The 19,495-nt window shown below is 39.2% G+C and overlaps 1 protein-coding gene across 3 annotated transcripts; it reads left to right on the top strand.

Annotated features, from left to right (window-relative positions):
• The first annotated feature begins 1,758 nt into the window (after window positions 1-1,758).
• On the top strand, window positions 1,759-16,924 carry LOC112520811 (protein transport protein SEC16B homolog). 3 transcript variants are annotated; one of them, XM_025129407.1, is made up of 14 exons: window positions 1,759-1,903; window positions 2,004-4,005; window positions 4,131-4,451; window positions 7,299-7,424; window positions 7,547-7,669; window positions 7,840-8,010; window positions 8,145-8,276; window positions 8,386-8,520; window positions 9,323-9,450; window positions 9,551-9,659; window positions 9,762-10,070; window positions 10,255-10,401; window positions 10,571-10,866; window positions 16,094-16,924. In XM_025129407.1, the coding sequence occupies exons 2-14, from the start codon at window positions 2,155-2,157 to the stop codon at window positions 16,617-16,619; spliced, it is 4,374 nt and encodes a 1,457-aa protein (XP_024985175.1). In that variant the 5' UTR covers window positions 1,759-1,903; window positions 2,004-2,154; the 3' UTR covers window positions 16,620-16,924. The 3 variants fall into 3 exon arrangements, with proteins under 3 accessions (XP_024985175.1, XP_024985174.1, XP_024985176.1); XM_025129406.1 differs by having other exon boundaries at window positions 1,759-1,919; XM_025129408.1 differs by lacking the exons at window positions 10,571-10,866; window positions 16,094-16,924 and having other exon boundaries at window positions 1,759-4,005; window positions 10,182-10,343.
• The last annotated feature ends 2,571 nt before the right edge of the window (window positions 16,925-19,495 follow it).

The following is a 19,495-nucleotide window of genomic DNA, read 5'->3' as shown; positions in this document are numbered from 1 at the left end:
CGTAAGACCAATTTATGTTCATTGATCAACTTTATAAGTTAATGATCTAATGGTCTAAAGTTGCACGGTGACAATTTTGTGATTATTGAGAAGTCTTGTGGCAATTTTGTGATTATGAATGTTTAGATTGTATATCTAATCCAAGGGTTGAGAATTGGTCTTACGGGTCTCACAGAAAACCTTTGGTCTCACGTGATCCCAAGTATATATATATATATATATATATATATATATCCAATCAAATGAAAGCTAAACATGCGAACATGTTTTCATGTGTTAATTCATATATGGAATAACATATACGAAACATGCGGTGTTCATACAATGTTGTTTCATATATAAACACTCAGGATTATTTTGCATATGAAAAAAAAACATTAATATACGTTTCATGTATGAAACACAAACACGAGAACAAAACATGTGAAACAATGTGAATTACAGCTTAAAATAAAACTTATTAATTAGTTTTGGATTGGTTTTCACGGGTTTGAAATCTTAACGCCATATTTTTTTACTTGATTATCAGAACAGAAGAAAATTTCGTGAACCGGTAACGATGCTTTTTTCTAAAGCAATCTTCATGTTCAAAATAATAAAATTTACTCGAGTTACGTGTGGTTAACATTGAATTCGAAAGTTAAAGAATGATATCGACCCACGGTTAAGTTTTCAAGTTTCCAAAAGCTTTTGTCGACAGTTATCATGCCTTGTATACTTATAAAGTTGAAAGTTTATACGATTGGATTAATCGAGAATACACACCAAACAAACTTGCTCTTGTTTATCACATGCCGTTGAGGTGGGCAGTGTTTTCTTGTCGTCTTAGAAATTAGAAGATCTTATTTTGAGATGAACGGGTTTTAACCATCGTACTTATATTTCTGATTTGAATCGATCATTTTTTTCTTGTTAAAAAACCAAAAAGCACACTGAAATATAACGTATCTGAGACCTTGTTCCTGATACATACAAATTTATCAAGATAGACACTTTAACTCATACACGGGCTTAATGGAAACAAAAGTAAACAACTATACTCTAAGACAAAAAAATTTAGTCTTTTTTGAAGTATATAATATTTATATACGGCAAATATAACAGATAAACTTACACCCCTTCTTCACCTTTGATGAGGGTTGAATCCCTGACATTCTAGGAGGTCAAAGACTCGCATACCGCAAGGCCAAAGGCCCTTTGGTCACGAATTTAGTCTGTTTGTAACTTAATTTGGTATGGTAGTTAAAATGATCTTGAGATTGCAATAGTGAGTGTCTAATACTGAGGAGATAGCAGTGGTAGTACTCCTCTGAAATTGGAGGAACAGTGACACAACTAAAATGAACATCTGTTCATACTTCATAATCATCACTACTTGATATCAACCGTTACTAATAGTTTAGATGATCAGTAACATTTTCTTCTTCAACTTGTTCTTCTCTGATCACGATATGCCGAAACGATCATTTAAGTTATTTAATATGATTAAAGTTAGATGAAAGTAATTGATGTGACGATGATAATATAAACGTATGATCGTTAAGTTTGTTTTTTTTTTTCCAAGCGGAATGAAAATGAACCCCTTCGAAATGGGTAGGGGGGTTTATTTTGAAATTGGGTGGCTTATTTTTGCAACAAAATGACTTTCCAAAAACTTGAGGGACTGTTTTTGTAATTTTGCAAAACAAAGATAAATCCATGCTGTGGTGGGTTGTTGAGTCATCCGATGCGAAATCGAGGGCTTGTCTACACTCCAGCATACTCTCCCCTTCTCTTCTTTCTCTCTCTATACATATAGATTCTGTATACGTATCGGGATTTCTTCAAATTGTCGTCTTGATCCTTAATTTAATTGGGGTAATGTGTAGTTTTCGGGGTAATCGGTCATCTTCGATTTGATGAGGTAAGAGTGTTCAAAGGTAAAATTTTGCTTCGAATCAATTTGAATGTTTGTTGCTGGATCGGTGAAAGCATATATAGATCTTTCATTTTTTCGTCTGCAGCATATCAATTCAGGGGTTTTGCTAAATTTGGTTGGAGTCCTTTTTTCGGATCTATAACGTAAATAGCTTGAATTTTGCTGAGGTTTTTGGGTTGGATTGATTTTGTTTGATATCAGGAAAAGCTCTTTAGGGTAGGTTTTCAGTGTTATAGATGGCTTCAAATCCTCCCTTTCTGGTGGAGGATACTGATGAAGATTTTTTTGATAAATTAGTCAATGATGATGATGATGATTTTAAGCCCGCCCCATTATTATCTTCAAGGGAGGAGAGTAATACTGTTGATGATAATGATTTAGATGAGGCTAAGGCTTTTGCCAATTTGAGTATCAGTGATGTGGGAACTGGACTTGAGGATTTGGAGACAGTAGGTATAGGGGAAGAAGATATCAAAGCTTGTTCTTCAATTAATAAGGATTACAAAGATGAGTCTGCAAACACCCATGTAGAGCAGACTCGTCCGTTAGTGAATTCGAATTCATTTGCATTTGATAGTGTAAATGAAGAAGCTGATAATGAGGCAACTGGGTTGAAGGAGCCATTGGATTCTACAGCAAGTGAGAATCATGGATCTGGAGGTACTGCTGGTGTTAAGGAGGTTCAGTGGAGTGCTTTTGCTTCTGATTCTGTGGAGAATGGTCAGAATGCATTTGGATCATACCCTGATTTCTTTAATGCATTTGGAGATAGTCCGGTTGACCAGATAGGGAAAGAGGATAACTTGATTAGTAGCAAACCAAACAATGCATCTGGCAGTACAGCAAACAATTCCTTGCAGGTGGAGAATATAAATGATTACTCGCAGCAATTTCAAGTGGATCAGGTTTATGCCACCACAGGGGAACAAGAGAACGCTAATGATTACTTGCAGCAACTTCAAGGCGATCATGCCAATGCCACCATGGTGGAACAAGGTATAGATGGTCAAGATCTGAATAGTAGTCAGTACTGGGAGAATGTTTATCCCGGATGGAGGTATGATGCAAATACTAGGCAATGGTATCAAGTAGATGAAAGTTATAATGCAACAGCATCTGCACAAGGGGCATATAACTCAAATTCTGCTTCTGACTGGACTGCCTCCAATGAGAAATCAGAGGTTTCTTACTTGCAGCAAAGTGCCCAATCTGTTGCGGGAGCTGTAGCAGAGACAGGCACGACCGAAAGTATTACAAGTTGGAATTCGGTTTCTCAGTCTAGTCACACTAATGAGAGTTTATCACAGTGGAATCAGGCTTCACAAGGTAATACTGTGTATCCCTCACATATGGCTTTTGATCCCCAATACCCAGGTTGGTATTATGACATGAACCTCCAGGAATGGCGCTCTCTGGATGAATACAATTCTCAATCCACTGTTCAAGCTCAGGACCAGGTCAACCAAAATGGGTTTGGTGCAACTAATACGTACTATGGTAATGATCAGAAAACATTTGGTGGGCAGGGTGAGTTGGAACAGTCTGGATCTGAAGCTTTTAGCAGCCAAGGACAAGATTATAACTGGAATGGATCTTTCAGTAATGCCGAACAACAGAGTTCAACTATGTGGCAACCTAATACTGCTGCCAATAGTGCACCTCTGTCAGACTTTAAAGGCAACCAACAAGTATCAAATCACTATGGCACTAATTTTCAGGTGGATAACCATGTTAATCAGCAGCAATCTTACAGCTACGGGACAACTGCTTCGTCTTTTAACAAAGCTAGCCAGGTTAATAATGAATTCCCTGTTTCTGGGTCTCAATCGTTTGTTCATAGGGGAAGCTTCAGTCAGCCATTGGAGCAAAATGAGATGATGAATGTCTCAAAGGCTTATGGCAATCAGAACCAATTAAGTTATTCCCAGCAACCAGTTCAGAGTGGCCATCAAATATCTTATGCATCTACTGCAGGAAGGTCATCTGCTGGCCGTCCTCCTCATGCATTGGTTACTTTTGGCTTTGGTGGGAAGCTGATTGTGATGAAAGATAGTACTGCCTTTGTAAATGCATCCTATGGAAGCCAGGTTTGTCTGTATATTTATCATCCTTGTTAGTCATATATTAGTATTTTGGTTTTGATCCACCTATATTTCTCTTTCAATTCTTTTTGCTATTATTCACCATCTAGTGTTTGCTTGTCTTCTTGAAGGATTCAAAACCTGGGTCAATTTCTGTTCTTAACTTAGCAGAAGCTGTTACTGGAGGAGTTGATGTGCCAAGCAGTGGGGCAAGTGTGCATGACTATTTCCATTCTCTCTGCCAGCAATCCTTTCCCGGTCCACTGGCCGGTGGAAATGTTGGTGGTAAAGAGTTGAACCGATGGATTGATGAGAGAATCACACACTCTGGAACTTCTGATGTAGATTATAGGCAAGGGGAAGTTCTAAGATTGCTCCTTTCCTTGCTGAAAATAGCTTTGCAGCACTATGGAAAATTGCGCTCTCCTTTTGGCTCAGACACTACATTAAAGGTAAAAGAAAAAAACCAGTTATCTTTGGAGTTTTCTCTATGTGTCTATCCGCAATCATAATTTGCACTGTAGCAGATTTTGTGGTATGCTGAATGCTGTTGCTTAGGGCCGACTGAAATGTCATTCATAAAAATTTGTCGTAGTATTTGGAATGTGTTCTGATCCATGACTCATTGAATCCATCTAATCCAGTGGTTATTTTCTCTTATATAGAGTTGTTCATACGTTTTTTTCCTTGTAGTAATTTTCTAGAGCCGGCTTCTGTGACACTCGGGAGCCTGTGACCCGTGTCTAATCGTAAATATATACTAGTATACCACAAGTTGAAAGCCAAAGTAAATAAATTTCTGATTTTAATTAAAACAAAAAAGTAAGAAATAAGTAGCTGATGATTCCATTGTAGGATTAAATTGAATGTCATACATTTGATTGTCTGAAATACCTTTTCAAGGTCTGGCCACAAATGTGCTAATCTATCACTAATAGGGATCCAGATGGAAATGCCCCGGGCAAGACTATTAGCATATATGCTATACGTAAGCACAAGTCTAGGCTTTTGAATTATTATTACTAGGTTTATTTTATCGTACTTTGATAATTTTATAAGTTGTAACATCATTCTAAACTTCTAATTTGTTGATGTGAAGTACATTATTGTTAGTTTTATTTAACATTTGCAAAGGGGGTGCTAGAAGATCAAATGTGGGTTCTTTTGTTGATTTAAGCCTTTAGCTTGTCAGTTTGTAGTTCAGGTCTCTGAGCTTAAAGCTCTTTTAACCATCACCAATTTTGTGATGTTAAGCCTGCCTTTGTATTGCTTCAGACATTGTAGTTCTAATTTGTAGTGGGAATTTTCAAACTGGTTTCTTTTCTCTAAGGTGGCCACTATGACTACCAGCAAACTATGCGAGTAAGAAGGGGACCCTTTTGGAGAAAAGTTGTGTAGCATGGAGACTGGGGGCTCAACTGTTACAGCTTAGAAATTTTTTTACTTGATTCTTCAAAGTATCTAGACTTGATCTATTTCACCGATCATCAAAATTGGTTAATCAGAACTCCACATGTCATTGATGATTCCAGTAGGTTATAGTTAAAAGTTGCATGGACATGCCTAGCCAAGAGAGCCACCATGTGTGACGTAAATGTGTTTTCTTCCTCTTGGCAGAAACATATGATCAATTCCTATAAGCCAGAAGTTGTACTTCATTGTAGTTTTTTATATTTGGCTAGGATATCTCATGGATGCCAGTTAAAGAGCATGGTGCTCAAGGATGTCTGAGAATTAGAATATTGAGTATTTCATTATTTGGATGTATAGAGGCCAATATGAATTATTGGGTTTTTGATGTTACACTAATACTCAGACTTAGGGGCCGTTTATCAAACACTTACCCGGTAAGTGCTTATCGATAAAATTTAAACACTATTATTTACTTGCAGGATAAGATTTTGGTCCACCAAAACGACATCGTACGCAAGAGTTTATCCGGTAAGCGCTTACCGTGGTAAGAGTCGTTGCTCTCACTTATCGGGTAGACTCTTGGTCCTTGTCTCGCTCTTACCGGGTAAGATTTTTCGTCCTTACCATATCCATCCAGTGAGGTAGTGTGACTTGGTAAGTGCTCACCCGGGTAAGCATTTGGTAAACAACCCCTTAGGGTGCGTTTGGTACGCAGACAGGACAGGACGGGACAGAACAGGACAGGACAGGACAGGACAGCTGTTCAGCGTTTGGTAAGACATGATAGGACTGGACAGAACTGGTTAAAATGACCAATTTACCCCTATTGAGTCAATCCTAGAATTCTAACCACCATGATCAAATTAATCTACCATCAGATTCTAAACCCTAAAAACTTCAACTTCAATCAATTTTACAGTGACAAATTTCGATCAAAACCCTAATTTGAATTGCTAATGATGCAGATTACCAAGCATTACAACCAGATCCATAAATCGATTCAAACCCTAATCGATAGAAACAACAAACAGATCCATAAATCGATTCAAACCCTAATCGATAGAAACAGCAAACAGATCCATAAATCGATTCAAACCCTAAATCGATTCAAGCATTACAACCCTAAATCGAATCAAAACCCTAAATCGAATCAAAACCCTAAATCGAATCAAGCATTACAACCCTAAATCGAATCAAAACCCTAAATCGATTCAAGCATTACAGCAAATCATACACATAAAATCGAACAACAAATCGAATCAAACAGTCGAGTTAGGGCAAATCATACACAGCAAATCGTCGAGAAGGAGATGAAGGTACAGCCGTCGAGATGAAGGAGATGCCGGCGAGATGGAGCGACGGGGAAGACCGGCGAGATGAAGSGACTTCGTCGGGAAGGAGATGAAGGTACAGCCRGCGAGATGGAGCGACGGGGAAGACCGGCGAGATGGAGCGACGGGGAAGACCGGCGAGATGAAGCGACTTCGTCGGGCGGCGAGATGTTTGTACAGCCGGCGAGATGGAGCGACCGGCTCTGTGTAGGCGATAGGAGAAGGCGATAGGAGGGAGGGTTCAGATGGGTATATTAGTAAAATGCTACCTTGTTCCACTTAGTTCCAGGGGTTGAGGGTGGACAAGCTTGTCCCACACGGGTTCCACTTAGTTCCACTTAAAAACACACCAAACATGGGACAAGTGTGTCCTGTCCTATCCTGTTCCACGTACCAAACGCACCCTTAATGTCATAGTTAACTTTTGTGTTTTTGCTATTCATACTGATCAGCTCAACTCAGGTTAGATTTGCATTTGTTAGATGACATAAATGAATAGACAAGTCTTCTGCTACCAAAGTAAAAATAAAATTGGTATTTTGATGCTTTGACTAGGAAAATGATGCTCCAGAATTAGCTGTTGCTAGACTGTTTGCATCCGTGAAGGGCAGTGCAGAATACAACAATTATGGTGCTTTTGCGCACTGTTTGCAACAAGTGCCTTCAGAAGGACAGATCCGGGTATTTGTCGTCCTTTATTTGTTCCCCTATTAGAAATGCATCACATCATAAGATGCACTAATTGTTCTGCGCATAACGGAATTGCTTTTTCTTCCGATGCCTATGTATGTATTATGATTTAGGAAACCGCTGCTGAAGTCCAAACTCTGCTTGTTTCTGGTAGAAAGAAAGAGGCCCTTCTTCGTGCACAAGAAGGTCAATTGTGGGGGCCGGCACTTGTTCTTGCAGCACAACTTGGTGATCAGGTATCTCTCTCTCTCTCTCTCTCTCTCATCTCTGGGCTTCCTCTTTCCACTGTTCTTTCTGCTTGATTGATTTTTTCTCAAGAGATAAACTATCTATATAGTGTGATTTTGTTATTGAATTTATTTGGTTTCTTTCTTTGTGAAATGGGGTTGGTTTTCTTGTATTGCAGTTTTATGTGGATACAGTTAAGAAAATGGCTCTTCACCAGTTAGTACCGGGATCACCTTTACGGACATTATGCCTGCTTATTGCCGGTCAACCCGCAGATGTATTTGCGCCCGATGCTACAACAGATGGTAGCATACATGGTGCTGTAAATATGTCCGAAAAGCCCGCACAGGTAATGCGATTAGTTCGGTTAATCATGTAGCAATGTTGCTTTGTCATTGGACCATACCCATTCTTCCATATTGAATATTACATCTTTTACGCACATGTGTTTCACTTTACATATCCCTTGTGTCTTTGCAATAGGCTCAACTTAGTGTTAATGGTATGCTTGATGACTGGGAGGATAATTTGGCTGTGGTCACTGCCAACAGAACCAAAGATGATGAATTGGTGCTTATTCATCTTGGAGATTGTTTGTGGAAGGAAAGGAGTAATGTAAGTACCTCACATTATAATCTACTGAAGCTGACCATATGTGAATGTATTAATTCCCATGATTTTGATCTTTGGATTTGGGTCTGTGGTTCTTTAAAAATTAATCCAGATTATTGCGGCACACATTTGCTACTTAGTCGCAGAAGCAAACTTCGAACCATATTCAGACAGTGCTAGACTGTGTCTCATTGGTGCAGATCACTGGAATCATCCCCGAACATATGCCTGTCCAGAGGCTATTCAGGTGTCACCTCATCTCCTGTTGCTAGTTCTTTTCCAGAGTTATCCCCATTCTTGATGTCCATGCTTTTTTATATGATTCTGTTATATTCTTGGCTCGTTAACTAGTACATTACGTGCATGTTATCTTCTTTAAATATGGCATCTGTTTCTGAAAAGTAATACAATTAGCTGTTTAATAAAGAACGCTAACAAGGTTGATGATCAGATTGGGACGTACACCATTTCAAGATCAATGTATTAAGCTTTGCTTCAAGAAGCATGGATGCTAGACACCAGCTGATCATTTTTGATGGTGTCCGTTAGCTAGGATACATTTATTGTTATACTACTCCCTTCGTCCCAAAAAATGCAATGTTTGACTCGGCACACAGTTTAATAAAAATGTTTGACAAATAATTAGTAACTAAAATGCTTTCTAATAAGAACAGAATAGCAACGGAGTTGAAGTCCCAAATATCAAGTAATGATTACTAATGTCCAAAAGAGTATGTATTGAGAATTTTTCAGAAAAGAGCTTACCCGATAAACACTTACTGGATAAACGCTTACCATCAATCCGTTTTGATTGCCGGGAATGTTACACGATAAGGTAAGGGAGGGTGGACTATTGCCTGTAAGCGCTTACCCCGTAAGTGTTCGGTAAACGGCCCCTAAGTTACAAAGTTTTCCAAGTAGGTTCTACACATAATTTTATAGTTGGCTTTTTCTAAAAATTTCAAACACAAATTTTTTTATGGAAATTTCGACCAGACCCTATATGGTTTGTTGAAATAACTATACCTCGTAATTGTGAATGCAAGCAGAGGACAGAGGTGTATGAATATTCAAAGCTGCTTGGAAATTCTCAGTTCACCTTGCTACCGTTTCAACCGTATAAGCTTATATACGCTCACATGTTGGCTGAAGTTGGAAGAGTGTCAGACTCTTTAAAGTACGTATAGCTGTATAGGAAATCATAATGTTTTCTTAGTTCATGATCTTTTTTACTTCTTTTTGTGTTTTCCCCTGAAGAAGATGTCGTATTAATTCAGGTACTGTCAAGTGGTATCAAAATCATTAAAAACTGGACGAGCCCCTGAGGTAGAAACATGGAGACAATTGGTTATCTCCTTGGAGGATAGAATAAAAACTCACCAACAGGTGCGAGTTTGTACTCTAGTTCGCCACTTTTTTATTGTTATTGATAACTATCTCTAGAAGTAAAATATCTTCGTTCTAATCCTCCTTTTTCCATTTTCCCAGGGTGGGTTCACAAACTTAGCTCCTGGTAAATTAGTTGGTAAATTGCTCAATCTTTTTGATAGCACCGCACATCGTGTTGTTGGGGGCCTACCACCACCTATTCCATCAACATCTGGTGGCAGTGCCCAATATGACCACCATCACCAACCCAAGGGCCCTAGAGTATCTACTAGTCAATCAACAATGGCAATGTCATCATTGATGCCATCTGCATCTATGGAGCCCATCAATCAGGCTGAGGGAAACAACAGAGGGATCATGCATAACAGGAGTGCTTCAGAACCTGATTTTGGTCGATCACCCAGGCAGGTTGTGATACAGATTCATGTCATTTCGTTTAATCCCATTTTCCGTTTTCTTTTCACCAATAAATTGGTAGGATTGTGTGCCAAATTCTTTTTCTTTATTCGTGCTATGCAGGAAAAATATATTCTAATGAAAGGCAAATAACTGCTCTCATTATATGAGATTGATTGTGGAAAACTTGATGTAGGACCAGGATGACACGTCGAAAGAAAACTCCGCGGATTCACGAAGTAAAGCCTCTGGGAATACTTCACGATTTGGTCGCTTTGGCTTTGGCTCCCATCTTTTCCAAAAGACTGTGGGTTTGGTTCTCAAGACTCGCCAGGACAAACAGGTACCATTAATTAATAAATCTGTCATATAAGGTGGTATGCGCATTGATGCAGACACATGTTTTGTCTTTTCCTTCCTGTACTCTTACATCATTCTTAAAGCTCTTGTAAGTTGGGTTTTTTGTTTTGTCTTGCCTTCGGTCTTTTTCAAATTCACATTTATGTTTGTAGGCGAAATTGGGTGAGACTAATAAATTCTATTACGATGATAAACTTAAGAGATGGGTAGAGGAAGGCACTGATCCACCAGCAGAGGAAGCAGCCCTTCCTCCACCACCAACAATGGCAACTTTCCAGAATGGAACATCAGATTATAATTTAAAGAGTGCTTTAAGAACTGAATCTGTCAGCAGCATGAGCTCGGACTTTGCAAGCCCAACTCCCCCAAGTCTTAGCTCAGGAATTCCACCAATTCCAGCCACCTCAAACCAATTTTCTGCACGTGGAAGGATGGGGGTTCGAGCAAGGTGACTGAATACGTTTATCTCTTTCTTATATTACTGCTCTGTTCATAATATTGTATGTTGAAATGCAGTTGATTTGACTGAAGTTTTTACTAGTTGGATAAGCATTGCATTCCCTCTGCAAGGATTAAAGTATAAATGACCTTCACATCTCTTCAATGATGTCTAAGGAACCTGTGACCACACTTGTCTGAAGAACCAACTACAGTGTCCTATAGGCTTTTTGTAGTAGGTAGGGTAAGCTGTAGATATTGTATATATATATATATATATCTATATATCTCCTTGGTTTAAGATCATTCACATTTGACAAGTAATTTAATGGCTATCTAGACCTTATCATCATCCTGATAAGCCACTGATTTCAAAAGTATATTCTAGAAAAGGAGCCATTTGTAAATAAGGAAAGTCCAGGAGTAATTTCAGTATTCTATAATTTTGGTAATTTTATTTGTCCAAGTTTGCTAGGAACATTCTATTAGGATTGGATAGCATCGTAGTAGGGCATTGGTTTTCTTTTTGAAATCTTTTTGATTTGGAGAGGTCCGGCTCTCAAACACCAAAATTATCTTCCTTCTTGTAATCGTTCCTCAATTGAGCAATTGGAATACAAACAGCCGACTAGTTCATATCAGTTGGTATCAGAGCCTTCGATCTTGATCGACCATGGCACCAAAGACTCAAGGAGAGCGCATAGAAGTTCTGAAAGAAGCCGTTCAAGAAATAAGAGCAGATGTGAAAGTGCTTTGCAATCGCGAGGCGGGGAACAACAAGCGAGACAAGAAATTCAAGCAATTATAGGCAAACTGATTCGCTATTCCAAGCGAGATCTGACAATTCCACTCAAACCGGAGGGTCGTTTCAGGATTTTTGTTCAGGAGGAGGTCCAGAATTGCACCCCAAAGGGGTGTTAATTCTCCGTTCTTCGTCCACTTAGATACGGGAGGAACCGGTAAACCTCCACATCCAGGATCCTCTCTGGCCGATTGGAGATTACATCGAGTGGAATTACCGTTGTTTAGCAGAATCAATCTTGATGGGTGGATATTGTGGGCTGAAAATTACTTCGCTCTTCAACGCTTTGAAGAGAAAGAGAAGGTCGCGACCGCTGGAATCCGTATGGAAGGAGAAGCACTCGCTTGGTTTCATTGGGCGGATAGGAGGCGTACAGTTCTAATTTGCGAGGAATTGAAACTACAACTCATCAATCGTTTTCGACTGACCGATGGAGGTTCCGCCCTTGAGCAACTTCTAGCCCTCCGGCAAACAGGTACTCTTCGAGAGTTTCGTCATTCCTTTGAACTTTTAGCGTCGTCTTTATCAGACCTTCCGAAGAAGGTGTTGGAAAGGAATTTCATGAATGGTCTCAAACCGATCATTTAGCCCGAGGTTAGATAAGGCCACAACGTCTGGCCCAAATTCTGGAGACAACCCAATTAGTTGAGGACATGAATTCACGACTACTTGGGGATAATCGAGTCACTGGTGGATCTTATAAACCCACCCCTAATTTCCCGACTTCGGCATTTAGAACGACTCCGACCCATGGTGTTAATGTCAAGAGAGTTCCATCGATGTTGGGAAAAAGGACGGACAACCTTATAGCAACAACCATCAGACCTGAAACAGGGATGACTAGAAGGCTAACCGAGGAAGAACTCTTAGATAAATGAGCGAAGGGCCTTTGTTTCCGGTGTGACGAAAATATCGGGTAGGACACAAATATAAAAAAAGGAATTATAATTGCTCCTACTACAGGATGATCCCACATAGTTAGATGAACAAGAAGGGGAACTCAATCAAAAGGAAATCGACGGGTGGCAAACGGTACCAGATCCAACCATCGAGCTATCCCTGATCTCAGTGGTGGGGCTGTCATCTCCACGGACCATGAAAATCCGGGGACACATCTGCGGAAAGGCGGTGACTATCCTCATTGATTGTGGCGCATCCCATAATTTTATATCCAAGGATCTGGTTTGACGACTCAACTAATTACTAAAGGTGGACGAAACACTGGACACTGGCCAAGTGGTAAATAGGAGGGGTGTGTGCAGAGGAGTCGAGCTGTTACCCCCACAAATGCGGATTAACACTGAATTTTTACCATTGGAGTTGGGAAGTACTAACGTGATCCTCAGAATACCAGTGGTTGGAAACGTTGGGCGATATGAAAGAAAATTGGAAGGCGTTACAAATGAAATTTAAGATTGATGGAGCAAAGATAATCATACGAGGGGATCATGGTCTTCAAAAATCCGCTCTTTTAAATCGTTGACAAAAAATTGGAAATCCACTAAGGAAGCAGTTTGTTGGATCTGTATCTGTTGCAAGAGGAGGATGTTGGGAAAGAACCACAGACTAGTCCGATATTGCAGAAGGTGCTTGGAGATTACCAAGACGTGTTTGAACCTCGCATCCACTTACTACCTACGAGACAACAAGATCACACCACATTTGCTCCCAAAATCGAGGACCCATCTGTGTTCGACCGTATCAGTACTCACATGAGCAAAAAAATGAAATAGAGAAATCATTAGGAGAAATGCTATCTGCCCAAGTCATTCGTCCTAGTGAAAGTTCTTATGCGAGCCTCGTGTTGTTGGTCGAGAAGAAAGACGGTAGTTGACGGTTTTGTGTGGACTACCGCGTGCTCAACCAAGCCACGGTACCCAACATGTTTCGATTCCCTTTGTAGAAGAGTTGATCGATGAATTGCATGGGGCGAAAATTTTCTCAAAATTGGACCTCAAATCGGGTTATCATTAGATGTGAATGAAGGATAGCAATATCGAAAAGACGGCTTTTGAACTCTTGAAGGACATTGAGTTTTTGGTAATGCCTTTCGGCCTTACCAATGCCCCTGCCACATTTCAAGCTCTCATGAACAAGTTATTTCGAACTCACCTTTGTAAGTTTATCCTTATTTTTATTGACGACATCCTCATTTACAGTTGTAACGAGGAGGAACATAGGCATCACTTATCGTTGGCTCTCAAAATACTTCGTGACAATCGATTAGTAGCAAACAGTAAGAAGTGCGTATTCGGGCAACATCTGGAGAGTATTTGGGGCACGTGATATCGGAGAAAGGAGTCGAAGCGGAGTTTGGAAAGGTTCAAGCAATGGAGTGACCGTCGCCAAAAACTATTAAGGAGCTTCGTGGTTTTTTTGGGGTTAATAGGTTATTAACATCACTTTGTTAAAGGGTATGGTGGGATGGCGTTACCTCTAACGAAGTTGCTTAAAAGAACAGTTTCGAGTGGACTCCTGAGGCCGAACAGGCTTGCCAACAATTGAAGGCAGCTATGATACAACTTCCTCGGTTTTAGCCCTGCCGGATTTCGAAAAGGAATTTACAGTGGAGACAGATGCTTCCAGAACAGGGATTTGGGGGGGGGGGGGTATTGATGCAACAACAGAGGCCCATAGCTTATTTTAATCAGGCCCTGCCAATTAGCAGCAAATTTAAGTCCGTTTATGAGCGAGAACTGATGGCAATTGTTTTGGCAGTCAAGAAATGGAAGCACTATCTTATGGGAAAACATTTCTTGGTTAAAACCGACCAATTGGAGTCTCAAATACCTTCTGGGGCAGTGAGAGGTAGCTTCCGAGCACCAAAAATGGTTGGTGAAATTGGAGCAGTGGAGATGTGTCTTGCGCCATATCGCTCCATGGCTCGGCTTTTTGAACCCTAGCCACACCGCTAAACCACCCTTGCCGGAGTAGATGATGACGACATTCATCTTCTCCAGTATTGGTGTTGCCACACTGGTTTGACCCAACCACCAATTTCCCTTTCTGCACCCGCTGCTTAATTTGAAAGGTTATTTGTACTCTTTTAGAAAAATAAAATTAATATGAAAAACCTCCTTAAAGACATGTCACCATCACTGCCCTTCAAAGCCAACCTCTTTTTTAATCTCATTTTTTGGTCTATCTGGAGATAGGACCAGAAATGACATTATTTAGAAAGTTACACCAGTTGAGAGAACATAAGCAATGTCACTTGAGATGGTTTGTCATCTCCAACTTAGAGCTTTGAGTGCACTGGTTATAAGAGAAGATCTGTACCTAAATGAGGTAGCTTGGAACCTTTGTGCATACACGGGCATTTATATGTACTAATAGATGTAGATAAAGAGTGGGAGAGGGATGTTGGAAGACCGTTTGGCTGCCGAAGGTATGTAAGCAAATTAGCTTATAAGCTGGCTGATAAAGTAGTCATGTTTGGTAAAATAGCAGATAAGCTAGATGACAATATAAAATGATCTAAAAGGTTATGTTGAAATATTAATTAGAAAAATATACAAGGGTATAATTGAAAAGAAAGTGAGAAAAGCCCCTGGAGCTTGTTGAAACGCTACTTCAAGTAGCTTTCCAAAAGCTAGCTTATAGCTAACCAAACGGGGCTTTTTCAATACGCTGAAAAATATGGTACCTTAAGGTTGCCAAACATGGCCTTAGGTATAGCTGCCACTTACAGTGGGAATTCGCACAAAAACAAGTGTTGAAAAATGAAAGAGAAGGAAAAGAGAGTGAAGTGGATGCCCTAATATATTTTCTTAGATGTCCCGTCCGTCTTCTGCTCATTTGAGCTTGAATTCTTAAAACAGTAAAAAACTTGCCATGGAAGTTGTGGAGTCAAATTCAAGGCTTACGAGGGATTTTCATTTTCAAATCTCCTTTTTCCATGTTGGGCTCGTTGTCTGGTGATAGAACTGTAGATTAAAGTCAAGTTAGTTAAGGGGATTTTGTGGTCTCTTGGTCCACCTAGATAAGGAACTTGCAGACGACCCCAATAAACAGCAGCGAATCTTGGGCTTCTAATGAAATGGTTTCCGCATTCAGTTTATAGAGGTTTCAATTCATTACTAGCTAATTAGGAAAATCTTTTTACAGTCTAAAGATAATATTTCTTGCCCCCTTCATCTCAAAGTGAAATGACATGATTCTCCCTATGATATGAACTGTATCTAAGGCGAACTTTCTCTCTTTCACACACATTTCACATGCTGGGTTTTGCATGGAAACAAACCGCTCTAATCTTTAGGATAGATGTCAGGTCTGTATATATCTTACCCTCTAGACCCCACATTCGGATGGTATAAACCGGGTTTGTTTGGTTTTCTTTGGTTTATATGAACTGTAAGTGATTTGATCTACAAGCTAACCCAATTTCTATTTCAAAAACCTCGGCGTTATTGAAGTTTTGACATGGTTTCAACAGGTATGTTGACACTTTCAACCAAGGTGGTGGCAACCCAACCAGCTTATTCCAATCACCTTCGGTCCCTACCATCGAACCAAAAACAAGTCCCAACCCAAAATTCTTCGTTCCCACAGCTGCACCCTCAGCTGAACAGCCAGCCGATCCTACACCTGATAACTTCCAACCACAAACCACACCCAGTATCCAAACACCCTCAATTTCTTCTCGAACCAGCCCCAGCCCCAGTCCCAGCCCATCAGCAGCAATGGGCATGCCAAGATTTGCTAGCATGGATGATATGTCAAAAGGAGTTACATCAGCATCCACTTCCACATCATCATTCACCAATCAACCCATCCTGCTTCATTCACGAAGAACACTTTCATGGAGTGGAAGCGCAAATGAAGATTTATCGGCTTCTGGTAACAGTGAATTCAAACCATATGGAGGGGTTTCAGGTATGGCTCCTCCACCTATGTTCACGCCAAACAAGATTGGGTTAACACACTCGTCGAATGATGATCTCCAAGAGGTTGAACTTTAGAGCAAACAAGAAGGGTTTTTCTTTTTCTTTTTTCTTTTTGATATTATAACCATTTGTATACTGAAATGCAATTGGGTATACTTAGTTGTTTGGTTGTACTTTTGTTAGAGATATGTTTTTGTTAAATTCTAAAGAGTGGTGGTTCTGCAGAGATAGCAAAAGAAAGAGCTCCCACTGTGCAGTTCAGTTGAGTTCAGTTGAGTACATTTGTTCATTTATTGAGGAAGAAGTTGTGTCCCTCCTCCAAGAACCTCAAAGTGAATTAGTGTTTGGGAAAAATAGATGAAATGGTGACTGTAATTTTATATATTTTTTGTTTTTATTTAATTATATAATATTTATATTAATTATAGCATTTTTAACCAAATTAATCATAATAAATCATCAATCATGACTCAAAATGATTAATATTCCTCGACTAAATTGTTTTTGTTTAGTCTTTTTGTCCCAAATATTTCAAATGTGTGATTGATATATCCATTTGGTTTATCAAAACTTTGGTTTTCGTCCCTTATTGACTTTTTTTATTTATTAACCTGGATATCCAATTTGCTATGTGAGCGGACTAATCCCAGGGCGACCACCTACTTTGCAGATAGCCCGGGTCACCGCATTTGAATCTCTGTGGCCACAAGGGGATTTTTATTCCTCATTGGATTTGAATCTGAGACCTCCTGGTACTTTTGATATTTGGAGCTAAGCTCAAACCAATCATGCACCAACCATGTGGTTTAGACTTTTGAAGCTACACCGGTAGCTTTATTGTTTGTATTTTGTTATAAAATTGTGTCCCTGGCCCTAAGGACCGTTAAGACTATCTGTTAGGTGCATGCACTACACGTACAAGGTATGTGAGGGAATTTGGTCATTTTTAACGGTTTAATTGTTAAGAGTAAATTACAGAAGTCGTCAATGTGATATACCGAAATCCTTGTTTTTCAATCAGAGTTTCAAAATTACGATTTCGTCCCTGACCATAACAACTGTTACTTTAGATTCAGTTAAAGTTGCCCTTAGTGCCTCTCATGTATTTTATTCGTAGTGTTCTGAAATTACAATTTCGTCCCTTACTCTGACAACCGTTACTTTAGACTCTATATTAAAGTGATCCTATATGATATGATGTTAATATAGTCATTTTACTTCTCTTATTCCAATGGTTCTTTAAGCAAGTGTTTATCACTTGTCACCTCTTTCCACATAAACCATCAATTTGCATTTTCTTTCATCTGAATCAAATAAGGAAGACAATACTGATTGAAAATCATCAAGGTTAAGCAACAAAGAGAGACAGAGAGACAGATGATATAATGAATGTGATTCTTTTATAATTATATTCAAGAGACCCTGTTTTATTCTCATTCAAACCCTTTATCGACCACACAAATTTCTTTAGGAATTTAATCCTTTTATGCATCTTCGTAGGGTTTACGCAAACACACCCTTTTATACATTTTCTTCACAAAATTAGTGATAATTTTTACCCTCACCCTATATCGATCTTCCAACATTCTAACCCTTTGATCAGACATACTCGTCAACATTCTTCGATTCGATCTTGATGCCCTGCATCTATCGACTTATAAACGTACATGATCACAAACCGAAAAGCAATAATCCACAATGCTAAGTATTTGCATTGATTCATTTTAGGGATATATGACGTGTCCTTCCTTTTTGCTTTTTTGTATGCAACTGTTGTTCATTCATACTTGTTGCACCAAATGATTGTCAAATTGTGAACAACCCAACTATGCAGTGACGGATTCCGAAAGTCAGGTAATTTGGGCTAACTTAGAGTATAAAAAAGAAATCCAAAGTCGAATAATCCATTCAAACTGAATGAGGTTCGGGTTATTCAGAATTCCTTAGTAAAACACCGTTAACGACAACAAAGAACACTTAATATAACAAATATTCCGAAAAAAGTCAGATTTAAATATGCAAACTCATGGATGTCGTCATGGCAGAGATGAGATGTGCCAATGACTTGCTTAGGGAGCAATCGGAATAAGACATTCAAGATGACTATATGACTCTCACACGGAGGGCATGTGGCTCCCTTTAACGGAGGGTCTTGACGTCATTTAAGGCCCGAGACAAAATCCATAACAAAATGCAAACAATAAGGTTCAACTCTGTTGACAAAAGCTAGAGTTTTGGTGAACAACAACGACAATTTTTGTAGTTTTCATTTTTTTTTATTTATTAAAATATAGCATTTTTCCTTTTCTTTTCGCTACAAAATTGTATTTTCAAATTATTTCTCGTTACAAAAATGTATTTGAAAATTCATTCTTTATATCAATAAAAACTATCTTTTAAACCATTTATCTCTGTCATTTATTAATCAATTGTCTTTTATAGTGGTCCAAGGAGGCGCATTTTGAACAATGCATCGGAGCAGAAGGAGGCTTGTCCCGAGCTCCGAGTATCTTTTTGGTACAGCGTAGAGATGCAAAATTGATTTTGAAATCGGTTTTTAAACCAATTTAAACACGTTTTTTTGGGATAATTATTGTTGGAGGATTATCCTCCAACTACCCCATGATCATCCGAAAAATGGGAGATGAAATCGTGGGGTTTTAGGGTTTCACTAAGTATAAATACTGGTTGAAATCAACCCTAAAACACACCAGAAAATTCAGTTTTTTCTCTTTGCGATCTTTGCTTCCATTCGTTCTTTCTCTCTACCACTTTTTGCATCCACCTTGCTTTAGTTTTGTTTTCATCGCTGTTGATAAGTGAAAACGTGTACGACATCAAATCCTGGGGCTTTACGACTAGTAGACTCATAGAAGGGTCAAAGTGTAATAAAAGGAAGTTTCTGAATTAGATCGCAAGTGTACGAACCAAATCTGTAAAATAGATTTAGG

Source organism: Cynara cardunculus, assembly GCF_001531365.2.
Source record: "Cynara cardunculus var. scolymus isolate 2C chromosome LG 11, CcrdV1, whole genome shotgun sequence".
In the NCBI taxonomy this organism is placed as follows: domain Eukaryota; kingdom Viridiplantae; phylum Streptophyta; class Magnoliopsida; order Asterales; family Asteraceae; genus Cynara; species Cynara cardunculus.
The sequence above is the reverse complement of the archived record's forward strand: the minus strand, read 5'-3'. Positions and strand labels throughout refer to the sequence as shown.

Bases quoted from the DNA above. Each gene is read 5' to 3' on its own strand.
- LOC112520811 (XM_025129407.1), top strand. From the start codon at position 2,155: ATGGCTTCAAATCCTCCCTTTCTGGTGGAGGATACTGATGAAGATTTT. The intron at 4,452-7,298 runs GTAAAAGAAAAA...TGCTTTGACTAG, and splicing joins GCTCAGACACTACATTAAAG to GAAAATGATGCTCCAGAATT. The intron at 8,011-8,144 runs GTAATGCGATTA...TCTTTGCAATAG, and splicing joins TGTCCGAAAAGCCCGCACAG to GCTCAACTTAGTGTTAATGG.